The sequence below is a fragment of the Vanacampus margaritifer genome, chromosome 3, assembly GCF_051991255.1.
Source record: "Vanacampus margaritifer isolate UIUO_Vmar chromosome 3, RoL_Vmar_1.0, whole genome shotgun sequence".
Lineage (NCBI taxonomy): Eukaryota > Metazoa > Chordata > Actinopteri > Syngnathiformes > Syngnathidae > Vanacampus > Vanacampus margaritifer.
The window spans coordinates 12,395,054-12,415,626 of NC_135434.1; the positions used below are offsets into that span (position 1 = coordinate 12,395,054).

Here is a 20,573-nt window from a genome sequence, read left to right on the forward strand (position 1 = left end):
GGTCTTGACACACCCTAACGAAACTCTTCCATTTGTCGTCGAGGTTGACGCTTCAGAGACAGGAGTGGGGGCGGTGTTGTCCCAACGATCCCCGGTTGACCAGAGGCTGCATCCCTGCGCTTTCTTCTCTCGTCGGCTCAACCAGGCAGAACGCAATTACGATGTGGGCAACCGTGAGCTGCTGGCCATAATTTTTGCCTTGCAGGAGTGGCGGCACTGGCTGGAGGGCGCGGCGGAACCCTTCCAAATTTTCACGGACCATAAAAACTTGTCATACTTACGGTCCGCTCGGAGACTGAATCCCCGCCAAGCACGCTGGGCCCTGTTCTTGACGCGTTTCAATTACTTCATTACCTACCGACCTGGATCCCGGAATACCAAGCCGGATGCCCTGTCCCGCTTGCACGGTCCGGCCGCCGAGGGGTCTCTACCCGGACCGATTGTGCCGGAGTCCAGAGTATTGGGAGCTCTCCAGTGGGAGGTTGAGCGGAGGGTGGTGGAGGCAGCTGACGGCAGGCAGACCCCGGTAGCGTGCCCTGGCGATAAGTTGTTCGTGCCCACTCACCTCCGGCCAGAGGTGCTGCAGTGGGGGCACGCATCGAGGGTGGCATGTCACCCAGGGGTGGGTCGCACGCTGTCCCTGGTGGCGCAGAGATTTTGGTGGCCCGGGCTGCGCAAGGACGTTGAGGACTATGTCGCTTCTTGCGCGGCGTGTGCCCGTAATAAGTCCTCTCGCCTGAAACCATCCGGCCAGCTCCGTCCCCTGCCCATTCCCCACCGTCCTTGGTCGCATGTGGCGTTGGACTTCGTCACCGGGCTACCTCCTTCCAACGGGCAGTCGGTAATCTTGACAGTGGTGGACCGGTTTTCAAAAATGGCCCACTTTATCGCCCTGCCTAAATTGCCCACCTCGCTGCAAACAGCTGATGTCCTGATAAAGGACGTTTTTAGGATCCACGGGATACCAGTGGACCTCGTCTCCGACAGGGGGCCTCAATTCGTGTCCCGGGTGTGGAAGGCCTTCTGCAAGTCCTTGGGGGCTACGGCTAGCCTGTCTTCAGGCCACCATCCCCAATCTAATGGGCAGACGGAGCGGGCCAACCAGGACTTGGAGTCGGCGCTCCGATGCGTATGCCATCAGCACCCTTCCTCGTGGGCGTCCCACCTCCCGTGGGTCGAATACGCCCACAACACTCTCGTCTGTTCGGCCACAGGGTTGTCCCCGTTCCACGCGGCCTGTGGTTATCAGCCCCCCTTGTTTCCTTGCCAGGAGGGCGTGGTGGCCATCCCCTCGGTCCATACTCACCTCCGCCGGGCTCGCAGGGTTTGGCAGGACACCAGGAAGGCCCTGTGCCGCACCTCGGACCGCAACAAGCGGCTCGCGGACAGGCACCGGCTTCCGGCACCATCCTACCGACCGGGTCAGAGAGTTTGGCTCTCCACCCGGGACCTGCAGTTGGCAGGGAGCTCCAAGAAACTGGGGCCTCGGTTTGTCGGCCCGTTTGAGGTCGACTCCGTGATCAACCCGGTGGCAGTTCGGCTCAACCTGCCACCCACGCTCAAGGTACACCCAGTTTTTCACACGTCCTTGCTCAAGCCGGTCTCGGCCAGCCCATTGTGCCCGCCGGCCGCGCCCCCACCACCTCCCCGGGTCGTCAGCGGGCAGCCTATCTACACGGTTAGGGCCATACTGGACTCTCGTAAGCGCGGCAGGGGGATGCAGTATCTGGTCGACTGGGAGGGGTACGGCCCCGAGGACCGCCAGTGGATCCCCCGCTCCTGGATTCTGGACCAGTCACTGGTTCGCGACTTCCATTCGTCACATCCTTCTCTGCCAGGTGGTCCGCCTAGGGGCGTTCGTTGATGGGGGGGTACTGTCATGATTAGTATCAGCTGTGCTGTTTCCGTTGCAGTTGCTGGGGAGACAGCTGGTGGGCGGAGCCCACCACACTCACCTGTAACCAGTTAGCTCATCAGGCCAAGTTAAAAGCCTGAGAGAAACAGCAAGGAGTGTCGGGATATTTCCTCTGTGACACTACTCACTTGACCCGACTGGTAAACGCTTATCCGAGAACCAGCTGCTGATCTCCATGACTTACCTTTTTGCTGCCACTGTGCATGCTTTTGTGTTTGTTTGCTATCCGCCTGTGTGCGTGATTTTGTGTTTTCATTTGTTACTATTATTAAATCTAAGTTATCCGCATCCCTGCCCTGGCTCGCCTTCCTCTCTGCATCTGGGTCCTCCTTTCTCAAGCCGTGACACTCAGTAGGTGCGTGGTGTCTGGTCGGTGCTGGATTTCACTTTCCTTTCTTTTCTTTGGTCCTTCCTCTGGTCTCCTGATGGCCTCACGACTCTGGCTGGAAGTGTTCGGTTTAGGTGAACGGTATGGGATTTTTTTAAATAGGTTTTAGGTGAACTAATGAATACACACACATACACGTTCTCACCCACATACAAAATATATATATATATTTTTAAAACAAACAAAAAAAAGAGAGAGCAATGATGATGACATGTCAAATCGGTAAAATTACAGAATGAACAATACTGAGCTCTCCAGAAAAAAAAAAAAAGACTCACTCTTCCTCCACTTTTGGAGCGTAGCGTGAATATGTTTACCACAGTGGCAAGCTGCTGGAAAAAGGTTGTAGCTTAATCTTGAAAAAAGGGCTTGACTTTGACCTTGAAAAAGGACATTAATCTGCAAGCAATTTAAATCCGACGCGACAGTATTCCAATTTGGACTCAACTGCGCAACCATGCAAGCGTGTAACTGTGTGATTGCTGCCAAATAAATCAATGACAACCTAGTAGCAAGTTTATAATCGTATTTTTTAAAAATAGTTTGGTAGTAGTTGTGTCTCTGGAGCGCCTGCCCATCAAGTGTAAAATCAAACAACCAAGTAAATCATTGTTTTCTGAAAATGTGCCTGAGCTGTCACGATGTTACTTAGTAGTAGTTACATTATAACACAATATTTGTACTTAAAGCAGAGGCTATATCTAAGTAATAATGGACAGATGGCCTGATTAGAAATAAACAAGAGGGTCATGTGGAAGATATTTGTCAAGGTCAGCCCAATAGTTAATTACTAGATATCATCATCAGTTAAGCTGAGTGAAGCTATCGGGTAAAGGTGGCGGAAAGAAAGAAGGCGTGGACATCAAGAGGACAGGTAATTAAAGGCGGCAAAGACAGGTTAGGATGCAAACATGGAGTCAGCCTTACAGAGGTACCACAGGGACGCAGCACCGCACTGATGAATGTGTTCCCGCTCACGACGCTCTTGGGGGTGGCCCGTCCAATCAAGCGCGGCTATTGATGAATAGTCATGAGTCACCTTATCAGCATCTCCATGGCAACACAGATGCAACTGTAGCCCCTGTAAATGCGCCGAGTAAATGGGCCAAATGCACTTTGTTGTCTCCAGTCAGTCTTGGTCGCCCACTTAGAGGTCCAAGAGAGGGCACAGAGCCAGGTGACCATAGACAGGGATTTCATTTCATGGGTGGAAAACAGAGAAGAAGAAAAAAAAAAACGAGCATTTGAATATGTCAAATAAAACTGGAAAAAAAAACATGTTGTGTACGTGAAAGCTGGAAGGCATATGGGAGGAAAAGTGGATGACACGATATTAAATGAGCAGAGCTGGGAAATTAGATTGAACAACATCATAACAGAGATGGAAGAGTAACAGTTGCAGGAAATAAACAGTCATGATATGGAACAATGGAATGAAAAGGCGGATGATTTATTACCACTCTACAGGTCGTGTCTCTTTGTACTGACAACAACTATGTGAACAGTGCTTTTGAGTAATGATGGGCTTAAGTGCTCAGTATATTGATTTTTTTTTTAAACTTTGTGCCAAAAAAAGGGGATGTTGTGCACTTGTTATGTCGAAGCAAAGCTTACTATTTGGTAGCAGTTTGTTCGGACGCATCTAATTGAAGACGTGAGCGCCACAAGAGCTGTTATGTAAAGCATGTTATTTTTCTGAGCTGACACTGAAAAACATCGATGTAGTCAGTAACCCTTTGGGTGCCCTGAGCACAAAAAGTGTGATGGTGCTCCCGAATTTGATTTATTAAAAAAAAAAAAAAATGACAGACTGGGAGGCATTTCTCATGCAACGATAATTGTTTGCATGACTTAAAGACCCAACCACAACCTTTTGTTGCGCCACAGAATGGTTCAAACACATTTTTCGCAGAACAGCAATCATTTGCAATTTACATGGGTTGGGGTGATCAAAAAAAATGACATGAATGATTGCTGCTTTGGTCTGACGGCTGCACGGCTACTTAGTAGCGGCTAAACCGCTAATGGTACGTCGGCAGCCTGTGCATGCTTTCCACATGTCGCTCCACTAGCTTGTTCTAATGATTCAACAGGATTGTCGTGTTAACAGTTTTTGAGTACTTACCTTGCACAACATCTTCATTTACTTCAGATACCACCAGTTAAACGACGGGTAAGAACAATCTTGTCAAAACGGTTTCGTCTTGGGAAGATGACGCCAAGTCGTGGCTTGTTTAGCTCATTCGGTCATTGTTTACTTCTTGTTTCTTTTACTTCTTGTTTATGTCTTCAACTTGCAAACCGAGAGAAAGAGAGGGAAAACCTGCTCTGATTGGCTTTTACTTTTGAAATTTTACCACAACAGTGTGCTGTCAACTAACTAGCTATGGCTACACCCTGTAAATGCTTCTTATCTTGATGCTATAATTTACAATTTACACGGGGAATTCCCCACTGCGACTTCCAGCTACCAGTCTTTTTTTTTGTGGGGTGATTTTTCACACGTTCAGTGGACACGACACGCCCATAACATTTGAGAATGGAGGCACTCGCTTGATTTTTCACACTTTTAAAGCCTCATTTTATATACTTGGCAATTTTTATCTTTATTATTTGACAGGGTTGTTATCAGCACTCTTCTTTGTGGTGTGTTACATTTAAAAGACATTTGTTTTTACTTTACAGTGACTTTCACATATGCTGAATTTTTAATCGAATTTCACAGTCTTAGTAAGTTATTCACCACTATTAACATATTGAGAAATCCAATTTTCTTTTCTCCACTCAACATTGTGGACCTATTTGTAATATTTTTTAGCGTGTGCTTCCATTTTGACGACCAACCGCTAACTTGTCTTAGTTGTTCCTAATTGGAACTCTAAACTAGGAACTGGAAAAGCTCTTTGTTGCCCCCAGGCCAAAGTTTGCATTTTTGACTTCTGGATTGTGATTTTTAATGGGCAATCTTTCTTTGAAAGTTCTGAACTCGTGCTCCCATGCCGTCTTGTCTTCACAATAATGTCGCCCAAGGCCATAGCAGAGGTCTGCGTGGCTGTAGCTCAACTCCCCATAGCTGACATCATGTTGATTAGACTGCAATTTTTTCAAGAACAATTGATTCCACACTGAATCTCAACGATTAAAATATTGTCGATTACTGTCATCCCGTGACATGAGGCCACCAACCCAGACCATAATTAAGCACTATATGTCCTCAAATGCCATGATGAAGGAAGCCATTATTTAATGACTCACCTAGTGACTAATTGTGAGATGACGTCTATTACAGTGAAGGCTGTTATTTAAGGAAGTACGGTAATTCACTAACATTTTACACCATTATAAAGAGTGGAAGTAACAGAGGGATCCGTGTCCTCCATATCACTGATTGGCCAGGCCAATTGGTTTGTTTTTGAGCCACTGCTTATCTACCTTCTTATTTATTCATGTGGGTGGTGTGCAATCCGCTGCATATTTGAAACAATTAAATAAATAAGCCTGCCAAAACTCATTTGTTTTAGCTATCTGGTCCCAAAATACTTGATTGTGTCTGTTTGTCTGCACGCTTGGCTAAACGAGTTCTGGCATCGTGTTGAGGTAGAGAGGTAAGCAGGCCCGCTATTTATTTATTATTTAAACCCGGACTAAAAGAAAACATCACCAGCCGCCCACCATTCTCATTTCACAGCCTGTTGAGCGCATTTAAAGTGTGATTAATCTCGCAGGTGTTTGGCCGCATGCTCAGCAAGAACGTTGGCTTGATGTATGAAGAGTGATGTGTGAACTCTTCTCGGGAAGGTCGTTATGGAGATTTCATGGCTCAATAAAGGCACCTTGCCGTCAATGTCAAAGTTTAGCAGCTTTCAATTCATGGCTGCCATAGTGAATTTCCTTCCCTTTGCAAACCAAATATACAATCAGAGCCTTACACCGTGATGTCAGAATAAATAGCAAGTAGGATGTTCTTTCTTGTTCTTTATTTCTGTTCTGTGACACTGACATTTTGGACAAAATTACAGAAAATGTGCTGCATTCGTTGCCCTAGCCTCCTCCCACCCAAAAAAAAAGCTCCAGATCACCTTTCACCCCAAACAGGATAAGCGGTAGAAAATGGACGGAGGGATGGACAACTCATAATATTGGTTGTCTGGGTATGGTCTCCATGTGCCTGTATGCACTCCCTACTGCCACTCTTGCTACCACATTTAATGACTTATTTGCTATTTCTGTGTCTTCTATTCCAATCCTTACACTCTAAAAACAGTTGGGTAAAAACCCAACTATGGGTCAAAAATGGACCGATCCTCTACTTGGGTCAATTTGACGCAACTTTGAGTCAAGAAATAGGTCTTTTAGTGTAAAACAATTCGTAAATATTGGTCAGATCCTTGACTTGCGTCAAAAATTTGGTCATTTTGTATAATACAACTCAGAAAGTTTGGTCAAATTGACCCATAGAGTGGACCAGTATATGTTTGATCCATAATTGGGTTACTTTTGACCCAACTGTTTTTAGAGTGTACACTTTGAGTTGTAGAGATGTTCGTTCAACTACACAATATTTCTAGAGAAGTAATCTGTTGAAGCAAAGAGAAGATTTCAAGCACATGGAAAACCCCCAGAATCAATGTAGTACACAAAATAGTCAAAAATAACCGAATTTGGCTGAAAAAGAGACTGAACCACGAAGTTGGGTCAATGTGACCCAACTTTCAAGGCTGTTTTGGTTTAAACAACAACCCAATTTGGGTCAAAAGGGACTGACCTGCTATACTTAGGTCAATTTTACCCAATTTTCTGGGTTGTTTAAACAAAAAAATTGACCCAAGTAGTGGTTCAGTCTCTTTTTGATCCAAATACTTAGGGTTAAAACAACCCAGAATGTTGGGTCAAATTGACTCAAAAAGTGGGTCGGTCACATTTTGACCCAAATTGGGTTATATTGGTTGATAGGCTGTAGTTATTCACTCATAAATAAATGGAGTTAAGTACTACATTCTTTCAGGTAGTAAGTAGCCTTGGGCATTTATTAATACACAATAATTAATACTAAAACTACTAAGTTACATTAAACTGCTATTTAGTTTAAACAAATATAGTGGAATAATCACATCAGTGTCTACTGGAAGTCGAATCATCATTAATGATCATCTTAATAGTGTACTTGTTTACAACATATGGTAAGGCTCCAGACTTTAATTAACTCCTCAGTCAACTATTTATTATTTGGGTGTGAGCAATGCAGTATATGAACTGAGCTCATTAGTTTTTTCCCTGATGATAAAAGTGAGGCATTTATTCGTCCTAAGTGGGGAAGAGGGATGCATTTGTTTGTGTATGATGCAGCCGGCGACTAATCGTGGCACAACCTCTGTTTTAAAATGGCTGCGGTGGTAAAATCTAATTTGACAAAGAAGAATTTCAAAAACAGCCCGTAATCATCTCCCCCTCCTCCCTTGCAGTGCATGGGAGTAATGTGTTGTGAAAAACGTGACCTCTGTCTAGTCAAACAGACGAACTGAGTTAATTTTTACACCCTTTGGGATTCTCAGGCAGGTGAGACAGCAGATCAAGCTGTTAAAAACACACACACACGGCTGTAAATTCCAGGGTGCGACAGATAAACGTCTCCTTTTACTCAAGCCGCAAGCCTATATATGTGTATGTGTAGACAGAGAATTTTTCAAGGCCAGAAGCTGGTAGCTTTTAGGATAGCACAAGACAACAGATTCACCACAAATCTTCTTATAGCCAACAACATTAAACATTTCAATTACCGTAAATAAGGCGGTGGATTTAGTATATCTGGCTTGTCTTAATCTGTTGCCGTTGTTGTCAGCGCGCCTTAGTTTATTCCTTGTTGCTCCTGTCCCATTTTTTCTGCTTTATCATCACCCAGGATCTGAATCAATTTAGATCTCAAATAGGCTTTGCTTTACCTCTCTCTATTATTTCCTCTTTTTTTTTAATGTCATCATCCACGGAGATTGAAAAAAAGCACATTTTGACAAAAGTAGATATCTGTAGAAGTAAATAGTCGTCAGAAAAATTAATCGCCAAGTAAAGTATAGGATACCTAAAAATATCTTTAAGAACAATAACAACTAGGAATAATACTTTTTTACTTCCCACCACTGTGTGTTGGAAATTACGAAATAACAAGAAACATTCAGATTGCGTTTACGCAATCACAAGCCTTCACCGCAGGATGCAACGAGAACAAAATAAGCTATCAATAAACTGTAGACAAAAGCTCATTGCGAGTGTGTTTCAAGAACGTTGTTCCGCCAGCGAGACTGCTGGCAGAAAAAGGGAAGCATTAAAGCACTTTTTTCAAAGCTTGTGATTGAGCACTTCTCCTCCAATTGTAATCTTTCTTATTCATCCACCCTTCCCCTTTTTAACTTCTTTCCCGATCACTTTCCCTCGCCTCGCTCCTGGGTTTTGCTCTGCATTCATTTAAGATTCACTCTCAGATAGTCGATTGCCAAAGTCATAGGGCGGAGATGGATGATGGCACTGCTGATAAAAAGTTGCGCTTTTTCGGGATACTGTGCGCGGGTTACCTGGTGGCTCCGAGCGATGGTGGCAAATTCTCATATTTATTACAGTGCCTTCGGCGAGCTTGCGGTCTGAAACCCAAAGAGGAAGTCAGGGAAGGAGCCTTGTAAATTCAGGAAAGACTGCAGCATTTAGAGCAGATGGTGCTGATGGGAGGAAGTGAAGAAACCAAACAATTCTGATGTCCTTCCAAGAATGTATTATTTTTATTTTATACTAAATGCTATTGTTTGCTTTTATTGCGAGTGAATGTCATTTGTCACTCTGAATAAAAAAGAAAAAGGAAAATATTAAACTGACATCATCAAAATCTGAGCTTGAATTCATACTCAACAAAAATATAAACACAATACTTTTGATTTTGCTCCCATTTTTTTACGAGATGAACTCAAAGATCTAAAACTTCTTCCACATACACAATATCACCATTTCTCTCAAATATTGGTCACAAACCAGCCTTAATCTGTGACAGTAAGCACTTCTCCTTTGCCGAGGGTTAGGGTTAGGTGGTCTAGGGACTCCGAAAACCAGTCAGTACTGACTGGTTTCCTGAGTACCCAATACTAATTGGTTTTTGAGTCCCCAGACTACTCCCCCAATAAAACAAAACTGCACCTTTCAGAGTGGCCTTTTATTGTGCACACCTGTGCAATAATCATGGTGTCTAATCAGCGTATTGATATGGCACACTGGTAGGATGGATTATCTCGGCAAAGGAGAAGTGCTCACTCTCTCAGATTTGATTTGTGAACAATATTTGAAGGAAGTGGTGATGGTGTGTAGTTGGAAAAAGTTTTTGATCTTTGAGTTCATCTTGTAAAAAAATGAGAGCAAAAACTAAAGTGTTTATATTTTTGTTGGGTATAATATTAAACCTAGTAAATTAGCGAGAATTGACTGTGCTATTAAACTATGAAATATCCTATTTTTCTCAAGGTGTATATTATGCTCATTTGTGGGTTCAATGATTTGATAATTTTTGTAACAGTGGAAAGTGAACACTGAAGCTTTATTTGCTTTCTGAATTGCATGTCTGACAAGATCAAATATTCTTCCACATAGTTTTACCACAATGCTAAGTGTACCGTGCAAAAGTGGAAAACCCACGCAAACCACAATATTTGCCACCTGAAACACTCAGAAGGACTACAGAAATAACGGTGGGGGTGGGAATAATCAGCAATGGCTTCCTGTTTGCTGACACTGCCATTTATTTGATATGAATTAATTCATCCATTATGCATTAAAGTGTATCTTAAAAAACATTAATAGCCCCCATGATAGAGCCTGATTGGAAATGGAGATCCAAGGAAATCAATCAAATGAACTATGTTGTGAATGCACAATATTAAGGCCCATAGACTCAGAAGGTAAAAACAGATTTCCTCTTGAATTTCTATCCAGCTTCCCCAGGGTTGTGCAAAGACGGAACAGGAACTTGTTTGCATTTATTTGTTTTGCTGTTTCGCAGCTGCCAAAACCCCAAACACAGGCCCTGTGAAACCAGCAAATTATTCTGGACTCTAAGAAATTGTTCTTTAGGTGTCACGCAGAGCGTAACAGTCAAGGCTGCAGGCGTGAGAAGGTCCCCTAAGCAATGTCCCTAAGCAATATCGTCTTTTACATTGCATTCTTTGTATTTCTTCCTCAATAAATCAATAATTCAGAAAGAAAAAAAAACATATTAATGATAAGATGGGCTTTCAAGGTGTGTTTTTTAATATCACTGGTTTTATCCAGCGAGAGGCCTCTGTGTAAACTGTGACGAAACGCTTTCTCACCCCTCAAGTGTCTGCAAAAATTTATAATTGCTTTCAACAAATGTTCTCCTCCCATTTTACTTGCTCCCTGTGGTTCTATTGTTGACAAATTTAACAGCAGAATTCAGTCAAGCTTGGATCTGGTTGCCTCAGCAAAAACAAAAAGCATATTAACAAAAAACAAACCCCTCGTGGAAAACGGGAGACCTAAAGAAACAAGTTGCAGGGCTGCAGAGCGAAGGTGGAGAAAACAAAATCGCAGCAAATTACCAAACATTCCGCAGCCAACTAAAAGTTTACAAAAGTGCTGTGAAAACTTTGTTTTTTCAGGACAGCACACATGAATATTAAAGTCCCCCATAAAGAGGATATGCTCATATTTCAGCACGATTTCGGCAAGAAGATTTGCAAAGTTGTTTAAAAAGTCCTTATTGTATTTTGGAGGTCGGTAGTTTGGCAGACTTCAAAGAAGGTGGCTTCAAAGCTGTTGATCGATGTGGTAAATAGACATCGTTTACATTTAAATTTGTTTTTAAAAATAGTCGCCGTTTCTCCACCTCGGCCCGACGTCCTCGGAGCGTCCAAGTAAGCACAGCCAGGCGGTAGTAAATGAATCACAGCAATGGACTCACCGCCGACAGTCCAGGTCTCAGTTAGGCAGAGGAAAGCTTTTCCGGTGAGCTGACGATTGGTAGCAGCCAGGAGTCGACACGGTCCAGGATACGCCACAACGGAGTACATCCATGCGTTCGGGAACGAGCAGGGGACGAAGCTTGTTCCAGCGACCGTTTTAGCTTCACCAGCTGGCCGCCGCGTTTCCACAACACCTGTATGCATTGTTTACGTTTTTATATCCCTCCCCCGTAGAGAGGTTTCCTGTTGATAATAATAACTGCTTTTTTTTTCTGGAGAGCTCAGTATTGTTCATTCGCTAATTTTACCGATTTGACATGTCCTCATCATTGCTCTCTCTTTTTTATTTAAATTTTTTTTATTTTTATTTATTTTGTATGTGGGTGATTATGTGTATGTGCGTGTGTGAGTGTGTGTGTGTGTATTCATTAGTTCACCTAAAACCTATTAAAAAATCCCATACCGTTCACCTAAACCGAACACTTCCAGCCAGAGTCGTGAGGCCGTCAGGAGACCCGAGGAAGGACCAAAGAAAAGAAAGAAGAAAAAAAAAAGGAATAATAACTGTGCTGAAGGTAAGTAATAGTGGGTGTCGGTGCGGTGTGTATTACATCATTTATCTACGCAACGTGCCGACGTCTGGGCCGACGCCACAGGGGGAAGGCGTCGGTCACATTTGGCTGACGTCGGATTGGTGTAGCTAGCTAGGCCTTTAAACAGCAAATCCTTGATGGCAAAACTTTCTCCAGTTTAACTAGGACAAAACTGTAGTTTTTGTTATCTGTCCTGGGGTAAGCAATTTCCTTAAACCCAACATTACTACTGAAAATTCTGGGTGTTGGTTTTTATCACTTTCAATTCTATCCCTCCTGCGTGTGGCATTTGCATAGGTTTTCTCCAGGTACTCTGTCTTCCTCCCACATCCACAAATCGTGCATGGTTGGTAACTTGGTTAATGAAAACTCTAAATTGTCCGAATGTTTGCCCTGCAATGGCTAACAACCAGTCCATGATGTACCCTGCTTTTTGCCCAACGTAAATTGAGACAGACCCCAATTCATCCACAACCATAATAAGGAAAAGGGATGCAGAAAATAGATGGATGGAAATTTTTTGTTTGGTCTTTAAGGTTGAACTGGATACTCATATTCCTCAGCCACATACTACATCAGCAGCCTTGATCACTGGGGATCCTAACACTGCTGAGCGCAGCTCATTTAAGACCCCCAAAACAACAGAGGCATGCTGTGATTACTGCCATTAATCTACAAAAAAAAAAAAAAGCTAAAAAAGCCTACACATGAGTTTTTCTCCTACACATAAAATCATACCTTTTAAAGACACAAGCTGTTTACTCAAAGGCAGAAGCCTGTAAGTGGAGCAGCAAATTTGACCTTCCACATTTCAAACAACATAACTGCACCGCCAATGGAATGGCACATCAAATGCAGAAGAGTGCAGAAGAGTCCTAGCAGGCTAATTAACCTTTAACTGATCCCACTTATCATTAAGTGCCTCTTCAGACATTTGGGGTCTGCTTTACGAAAGGTTTGCATGTGCAAAAGCAGGCCCAAACTTGAGTGTGCGGACGGCCAGATGTGGAAGCTTATCAGCGCTCAACCAGGATTGCTTTTGCCAAACACGCTAAACTGTTGCACGTTTGTACGTTGCGGGAGGAGAATATGTCAATAGAAAAATTTAGCGCACACGCAATGATTCAAATGGCTCGGTCTTTACCGGAGAACTCACTCCTTGACTGAAACGCTAATTATTTGTAGTTTCAACTATTAACTCCTTTGCCTTTCATATCCACTGTTTAGTTTTGTGGCCATTTTTACACCTGCTGCCAACAGCGCACGCCACACGCAATCTGTTAGAGTGAGCGAACACCCAATTTAAATCGTAGTAAATCATGCGCCACATGCCTACCAACAGCGTGCGCAATCTGTGAGAGCTAGCATGCAAATTTGCACCTTTTATTTGGGATCTCAGTAAATCAAGCCTTTGGACGGAAGACTAGCACAAGCGAGTTACACTCAAGGACTGCAATGGATGAAGCAATATTAAAGCAATATCTCATTTTTCTTATCACAAATAGGATGTTAACGGGTATTACAGTTTACCTCATTGGATGATGAGATTAATCATTTTACCTTCAACCTGCTTAAACAACAAGGTTAATCAAATCGGCACCCTTGTCCCCCGAACTTCAAGTCGCTGTCTGTGGCGGTGAGTGTAATGCACCTAATTATGTGGAAATGGCGGCGCAGTGGCCTCTTGAATGAGGAGTGACATCTTGATGGATGCGCACTAGCATGCCAGTTATTGCTCTGTGATGCGTTTTCTTGACTGATAAAGATGTACAGTGTGCTGCTGTTTAAGATAGGAGCCTCATGTTAATCCACAGAAACATTTGATTGCACTGGCCCAGTCCATATGTTAGAGTGTGTTTCAAAATGTTGTCGCTTTAAAAAAACTAATCTGCGTTTCAGTTTATCTGAGCTCTGTATGCTAATGCTAGAAAATAATGCAATCAATACATCAAGGTGCTCCAATCTAAGATAGCAAGATTTGAACGTCGCCTCAATTCACTCACCCTATGGGCATCCCTGACTTAAGCCACGCCCCTCGCAAACGTGCACGGGACATGTACTGTATGTAACATAACATGCAAAGTATGAGAGCTGATATTAGCCTTGGCTGCTATGTTGTGTAAGTTGCAAACACTAAACGTTAGCGGTTTGATGTTGTCATTTTTTGGACTCTCCAGTCAATAAAAATGTTACCTAATGACCCAGTGAGAACATTAATGTTGGTGGTTAGATTTCCAAGCCCAGCGATGCACCCGTTCACGTAGGCCGCTAGCATGACATATATTTAGTCTTAATTTGTTTGAAAAATGATGCATTCAGTATGGCTTCAGTTCCTATTAAGTGACAGTGTGAATAGATATATAAAATACTAGTATTTATTTTACGAGCCCTTCGATTGATTGGTGAGCAGTCCAGTGTGTAGTCGGCCTAAAGTCAGCTGGGATAGGCTCGAGCTCCCTATGACCCTTAACAGGATAAGCAGTATAGAAAACGGATGGATTGATGGTGTTTGCACATGGATGATGTGTGAGATACGGAGGTCTGCTGGCAGGGGTTACCCTCCTGTCATTTGTGTTGTTGTTAAACCACATCGGGGGTTGTAAGATTGCACATTCCTGACAGAAATTCACCAGGTCGTCGTATAACCGCCGAAGAGCTGCCAATCATTTGCCAATCATTCCTCCTACCTCCCTGTCAACTCAGATCCGAACTCGTCCCTGATTCCAAAACGAGCCAGAGGAAATGGGATGAATTGATATCATATTTGCAAAGACGGTCCTGAGAGTAATTCTACTAAATCAGCTTCTGCACTAATCTCTTCAAGGGTTGTTTACAAGCTTGCTTGTAGTCTTTGTTGAGTGACAATTAAACGGGCAGTTCCTCAAGGAACACTAATTAGGGCCTTAAATCTTAAGCAGACACCAGTCAGTAAAGCTGGATGGATTAAAGGTCCTGTGCATCAATGCCTGTTTAGTTAAATAGATGGCGGTCTCACAATATTTGTACAAACTACTTTATGCTAACTCAAATATTGTCGGTCCAGCAGAGGAGTGCTTTGCGGGGCTAACTGGAAAGATAAGGTTTGACTCGGGACCCAACAGCAAATAAATTGTCTCAGGCTAAGCCAACCTTGACCTTTTTGTGGTAAACCAAAATGTTTAAATGGGAGCCGTGGATTTGATTGTGTCTATTTTTAGTGAGGGGGCGTGGCTTGTACACATGGTGTGGAACTATCACCTGGAAAAGAACAGCGTGGAATGTACATGCTGAGCCTTACTTAACAGGGCAAGCTTCATTATTTATGCACAGCAAATGAAAACTCTGCACGGTTTGCAGCAAGATAAATGGGCGCCATATCAGCCTCAATTTATCACGCCGTTCCAGCCTGTGCATTTGCACCTGTGTATTCAAGTGTGCCCTGAATCAAGGATACTCCTGCGAGCAGTCAATAGGCAAATAACTGATTATCTTTCTACCCTCCCTAGGGACACTTTACCAAAGGAAACCCAAACAAAACAAACAATAGAAGACGTTAAATGGAACTCTAGTCCACTTCCAGCCATCTGAGCCTTGGGTTTATTGTGTTCAATAAGATGGGGGGGAAAAAGAAAGAAAGAAACTCATTCTGGAGTTCAGTCCATCACGAGCCTGACTGAAAGAAATGAGTCATTTGTTTGACTGTAATGGAGTGAGTCTGTTTGGCTTTCTCAGTTTCGCAGCTGCTTTCACTGTCATTAAAATCATCTGTTCACTTTATGCTACATCGGTCACCTTAGTGGGCTCCTTTTGAGTTACCTTAGCGTTTAGGTGTAACTTCGTAGGAAATCATGCTATCATTTGCAATAAAAGCAATCCACCTCAGTGTGATTGCAAGCCACAAAAGTGTATATTAAAAATAGCAGCAGCAGCAGCTTTGCATAACTGAGTCATGTTGCGGGTCACGGGTTTTGATCCTTTAGGCGAGGGAAACATTTGTTTCTTTGTTTGACTTTTTTTTGGGAGGCCTCGATTAAGCAAATTCCATTCAGTAATTCTAAACTGTGTTTTATGTCAAGTGAGGTGCGGAGTTCGGACCCAAACGCAGACAAGACACAGGAGTCTTAAATCCAAAAATACAAAGTAACAACAAAGAGCAGGCCTGGATACAGATGGCTTCATAGAAAATCCTTGACGGAGAAACCTTGACTGAGAAATCTTGATTGAGAGAGCAGGACTGGATGAATGGAAACACAGCTTGCATAGGAAACCTCAATGTATTTAACGTCTTTATACTATATTATTTACCCAGTGGGAAAGTATTAGTTCTGTGTGCTTACTTTTTAAGTATAAAATCTAATTGAATATTTAACATTTGACATCCAAAAATGGAAAAAAAATGTACAGCGATTTGATTTTGTATCGAGACACAAGTCTTAAAGTCACTTATTTGTCACATTTGCTTCAAAAATGTAAATACTTCTGCAGCCTTGAATCTATACTCTCTATATAGATCTATAATTAACGTTCTTTGTCATAGTCATCTTGAGATGCCTTTCTACAATTCTTTCTATTTATAAAGATGCTGCTGCATGGAGCCTCTTGTGCGTTTTTCCTGCTGCCTTCGTTCTTATCAAGCACTCCAATGCCAGAAAGACTGCGCCGTGTTGCCCTCATGTCTTGGCGGGAAATGAGAATTGGAATTACGAAGTGGCCGCTATTTCTCTCTGTGCTGGGTGCATTTGGAAATTCAATCTGATGCCCTAACTCTACTCTGAGAGTGCAGTGTTCCGAGAGCCATAAGAACGGTCATTTCCGAGGTCTAACTTCTGACCTCATACAAGATAGCTATTAATGGCATATGATTGTTATGTGGAAATAAATTCAAGCAGGTCACATAGTTTTGTGTCAACTTATTTATTAGTGTGTTTGCTGTTTAACTATTGTTAGCCTAATACTGTGCAGTCAACTTTTTGGGTCAAACTGGGAGCACTACATTTTACATTTAATAGATGCAACACTTAGCAACTATCATTGTTTTATTTTCCTCATCGCAATGTCTGTTTAGAGTTGTGTCGTTGATGTAAATCGGTTGCTGGCATTTAAGCCAGTGCAGCTTACATGTAATTGCACTGTTACAGCAGGTTTGAATCACCTTTTGTTCCCATGCCATGAGTGTGTGAGTGTACACTCTATAGTTGCTCGGCTCTATTGTTTTTTTGTTTTTTTTGCACATAAAGCATAAACATATTTTACAGATATGGCATGCCATTACACGATGCCATCATAGGGGACCCCTCCCTGGATCTCCGCAAGCACGGTTTCTCAAGCCCTGTGATTGCTATGCTCCGCCACTTGAGGCTTGCTCTGAAAAAACTTAGGGAAACTTCCAACCACCTTCTTGGCTTCTCTCCGTCTTGTATAGTAAAACTGTTTTAGAGAAATGGAATATCTTTATTATGACTGCACATGTACAAGTACAAAACAACTAAATTTCACTTAAAGGGCAAGTCAACCATTTATTGATAATAATGTTATATGTGACCTCACTAGTCTAAACAACCTTCTGATTAATATTGCATTTGTGCAATATGAGTTATGCAGCAAAATCCAGCCGTTTTTATCCATCTCTGGCGGTGGCCATTTTGCCACACTGTAAAAACTGTTGGGTCAGAAATAACCCAACTATAGGTCAAAAATTGACCAATCCTCTACATGAGTCAAGAAATGGCCAATCTGACAAATATTTAGCAAATATTTAATAAAAATTTGTCAGATTGGCCATTTCTTGACCCAATTTTCAACCCAAGTAAAGGGTCTGACCAATATTTATTGGTCAGACCCTTTACTTGGGTTGAAAATTGGGTCATTTTATATAAAACAACCCAGAAAGTTGGGTCAAATTAAAGTTGATCAGTCTATTTTTGATGCATAATTGGGTTTCTTTTGGCCCAACAGTTTTTAGAGTGCACTTGCTATCGACTGAAGATGACATCATACTTGCTCAGGGCTCAGGCAACGACCAATCACAGCTCACCTGTTTTCTGAAGCTGAGCTGTGATTGGTTGTTACCTGTTGTTACCCCGTTACCACTGAGACCTGAGCAACTGTGATGTCATTTTCACTCAACAGCAAGTGGCAAAATGGCCGCCTTCTGATATTGATAAAAACGTCTGGATTTTGCTGCTTAACTCATATTCCACTAACGCAATATTAAGCAGAATACCATATTTAGACTAGTGGGGCTGCAAAGAACATATTATTGTCAATACATTTTTGGGGGGTTGACTTCCCCTTTAACAGACTCAACCTGTCCTAGAAATATGAAAAACAATGAACAGCAGAAGGAGATAGGACGAAAAGGTCTGTTGGCATTCACTAAAAAGTGCCCCGTTATCTTTGATAAGAAGGGAAGATGCGATGTTGGGGGGGAAAAAGTCAAGGCTCAAGCCATGCTTCCAAATGGGAGCATACTATAATCATTGAAACAAAACAAAAACAACAGAATCTTGAATCTCCTTCCAGGATGACACCAATATGAACAAGGTTTGATCACTGGTGGAGAAGAGACAATTAGGTGGCTCAGCTGGTGTCTTGGTGATATGAAAATAATCTCTCCTTAAATGCTGTAAAGAATAACCAGATGATTATTGACCCAGGGCGGAAAAATGAGCAGCTTGCACTGCTTGCCGTCAGTGTGACTCAGGTGGAAAGAGTGAAAACAGTCGGTAGCGATGACCTAACATGGACCCCAATGCACAGCATGTAATCACGAAGGCTCAACAGAGACTGTACTTCTTCAGGAAGCTGAAAAAAAGGGAATTTCACCTGAAGTAAACTGCTCGGCAAATTTTGCAGATCCAAATCCATCACAATCTAGGATGGAAACTGGACAGCGTGGCCAAGCGATTCAGATCATCACCTGTCACTGTGGGGACCCTGATTCAAGACCACCCCCACCCGGACACATGAGCAAGACCACTAACAGTGTGTGTATGCTGTGATGATCAAAAAAAGATGATTTCATCTCCGTCATCTTTCATCTCTTTCCAATAAAATGAATCAGACAGAGACATGTTAAACTTGTGTTTCTGTGTTAAATGATTGATGGAGTTGGGAACTAACAAATCATAAATATGTATATATCAAAAAAAGGGAAAAATAGCGGCCAAGCCCCAAAAAAAAAAAAACTAATTAAATTCCTGACATAGAAATGTAACGCTGGGCCACTGCGATTCATTTGTCCTTCATTATGATTCCCTGTTTCTTGGGTCATTTCAACTGTAACTAAAATGTTATAATCATATTCATAACTAGCCGGTAGTATGTTGCACGCCATCTTTATCCATCAATGAGTGTTGATTGGACTTTGATGTTGTGGATTATTTTGAGCCTTTTTGCTTATTTCTATGTGCGTTGACAGTTATCAACAACAAGCATGAAAAACGACCCCATTGATTATTTCGTGACACGTTTGTGCTTGTGCTTGTACATCAACAAACATACCGTGGGCTTTGATGTTGTGGGTTATTTCAAGTGGTTCTGGGTATTTCTGTGATGCGAGGTGACAGTTATCATGAGCAAATGGCAGTGGGAACGATTGCATTGATCGTATAGAATGTCAGGTCTATGTTCCACACGCTCGCCTGTGGATCAACATACATTGCAAAAGAAGTGGCGGGAGGGACCCTGGCATCGATTCTCTGATCTTGCTCATTTTTGCTTTTTTTCCCCCCCAGTCCTCACAATTGTGGTTATTCTATCATGCCCTTCCCTGGTTCCTTAGGTGTCTGACGATTCGACGGACTCCCCAGAGCTGGGTCCGGTCACCTGCATGGAGCCCTTCCTGGTGCGGAGGCTATCGTGCCGCACGGTGCAACTACCCCCGCTGGCCTTCAGACAGGCCGAGCACTTGTACTTGGACCGCAAACCGGAGGCCGATGCGTTCACCGCTCCTCCGCGGCCCAACACCCTGCCGCTTCGCACGCCGCCTCTCATTGCCATCACCTCGGCTGACACCAGCAGGTAGGAGGACATGGAGGCTTTTGGATTGTTTTTTTATGTAACATGGAGCGAGAGCTTTTCGGGTAAACTTTGTTTATATCTGTCAATGAGGGCTATAGCAGTGGAGGAGTGCCTGTTGGTGACACCTGGTGTAATACTCATCTTCCATATATAGATAGAACTTAAATTTGCGGACATTCATTTAAAATTGAATAGGGAAAAGACCAAGAATACAGGCAGAATACATTATCATTAGTGATGGGAAAATGAAGCTTCATGAAGCACTTGCGATACTTTTTGACTCCTCAAGATGGCACTCATGATTCAAAGATGCAATGCAAATGTAATCAATTTTTATTGCACTTGCCTTTATTTTTAAACCAAGAGCACCATCTAGAGGAGTCAAAAAGTATCGCAAATGCTTCATGAAGCTTCATTTTGCCATCACTAATTATCATACACTGCAAACCTCTATATTAGAACATACAGCACACCAACTGTTGAAATGACACTCAAAGGTAATTCTTATTTACTGTACATTGAATACACAATGTAACATAAAAGATTTGCCAATTCAGGTCTGCTGTGAATAGTAACTAAAAATGTTGGTTTAGTCTAACAAACATAATTTAAAAAAAAAAGGTTAAAGTCTGTACCTTCAGTCAGTTTGCAGATGATGACGAGGATGTAAATGTTCATTGGATGGCCGCTTCAAGTCCCTCCAGACTGAGGGTCCTAATTTA

At 42.7% G+C, this 20,573-nt stretch overlaps 1 protein-coding gene across 4 annotated transcripts in view; it reads left to right on the plus strand.

Annotated features, from left to right (window-relative positions):
* Positions 1 to 20,573, plus strand: part of pde4d (phosphodiesterase 4D, cAMP-specific) — a 220,437-nt gene that overhangs the window by 22,580 nt on the left and 177,284 nt on the right. For all 4 annotated transcript variants that reach the window (XM_077562176.1, XM_077562174.1, XM_077562173.1 and 1 more), the window contains one exon: positions 19,613 to 19,851. In XM_077562176.1, coding sequence (XP_077418302.1) covers positions 19,661 to 19,851 — 191 coding nt within the window. In that variant the 5' untranslated portion in view covers positions 19,613 to 19,660. The remainder of the gene's footprint in view (positions 1 to 19,612; positions 19,852 to 20,573) is intronic.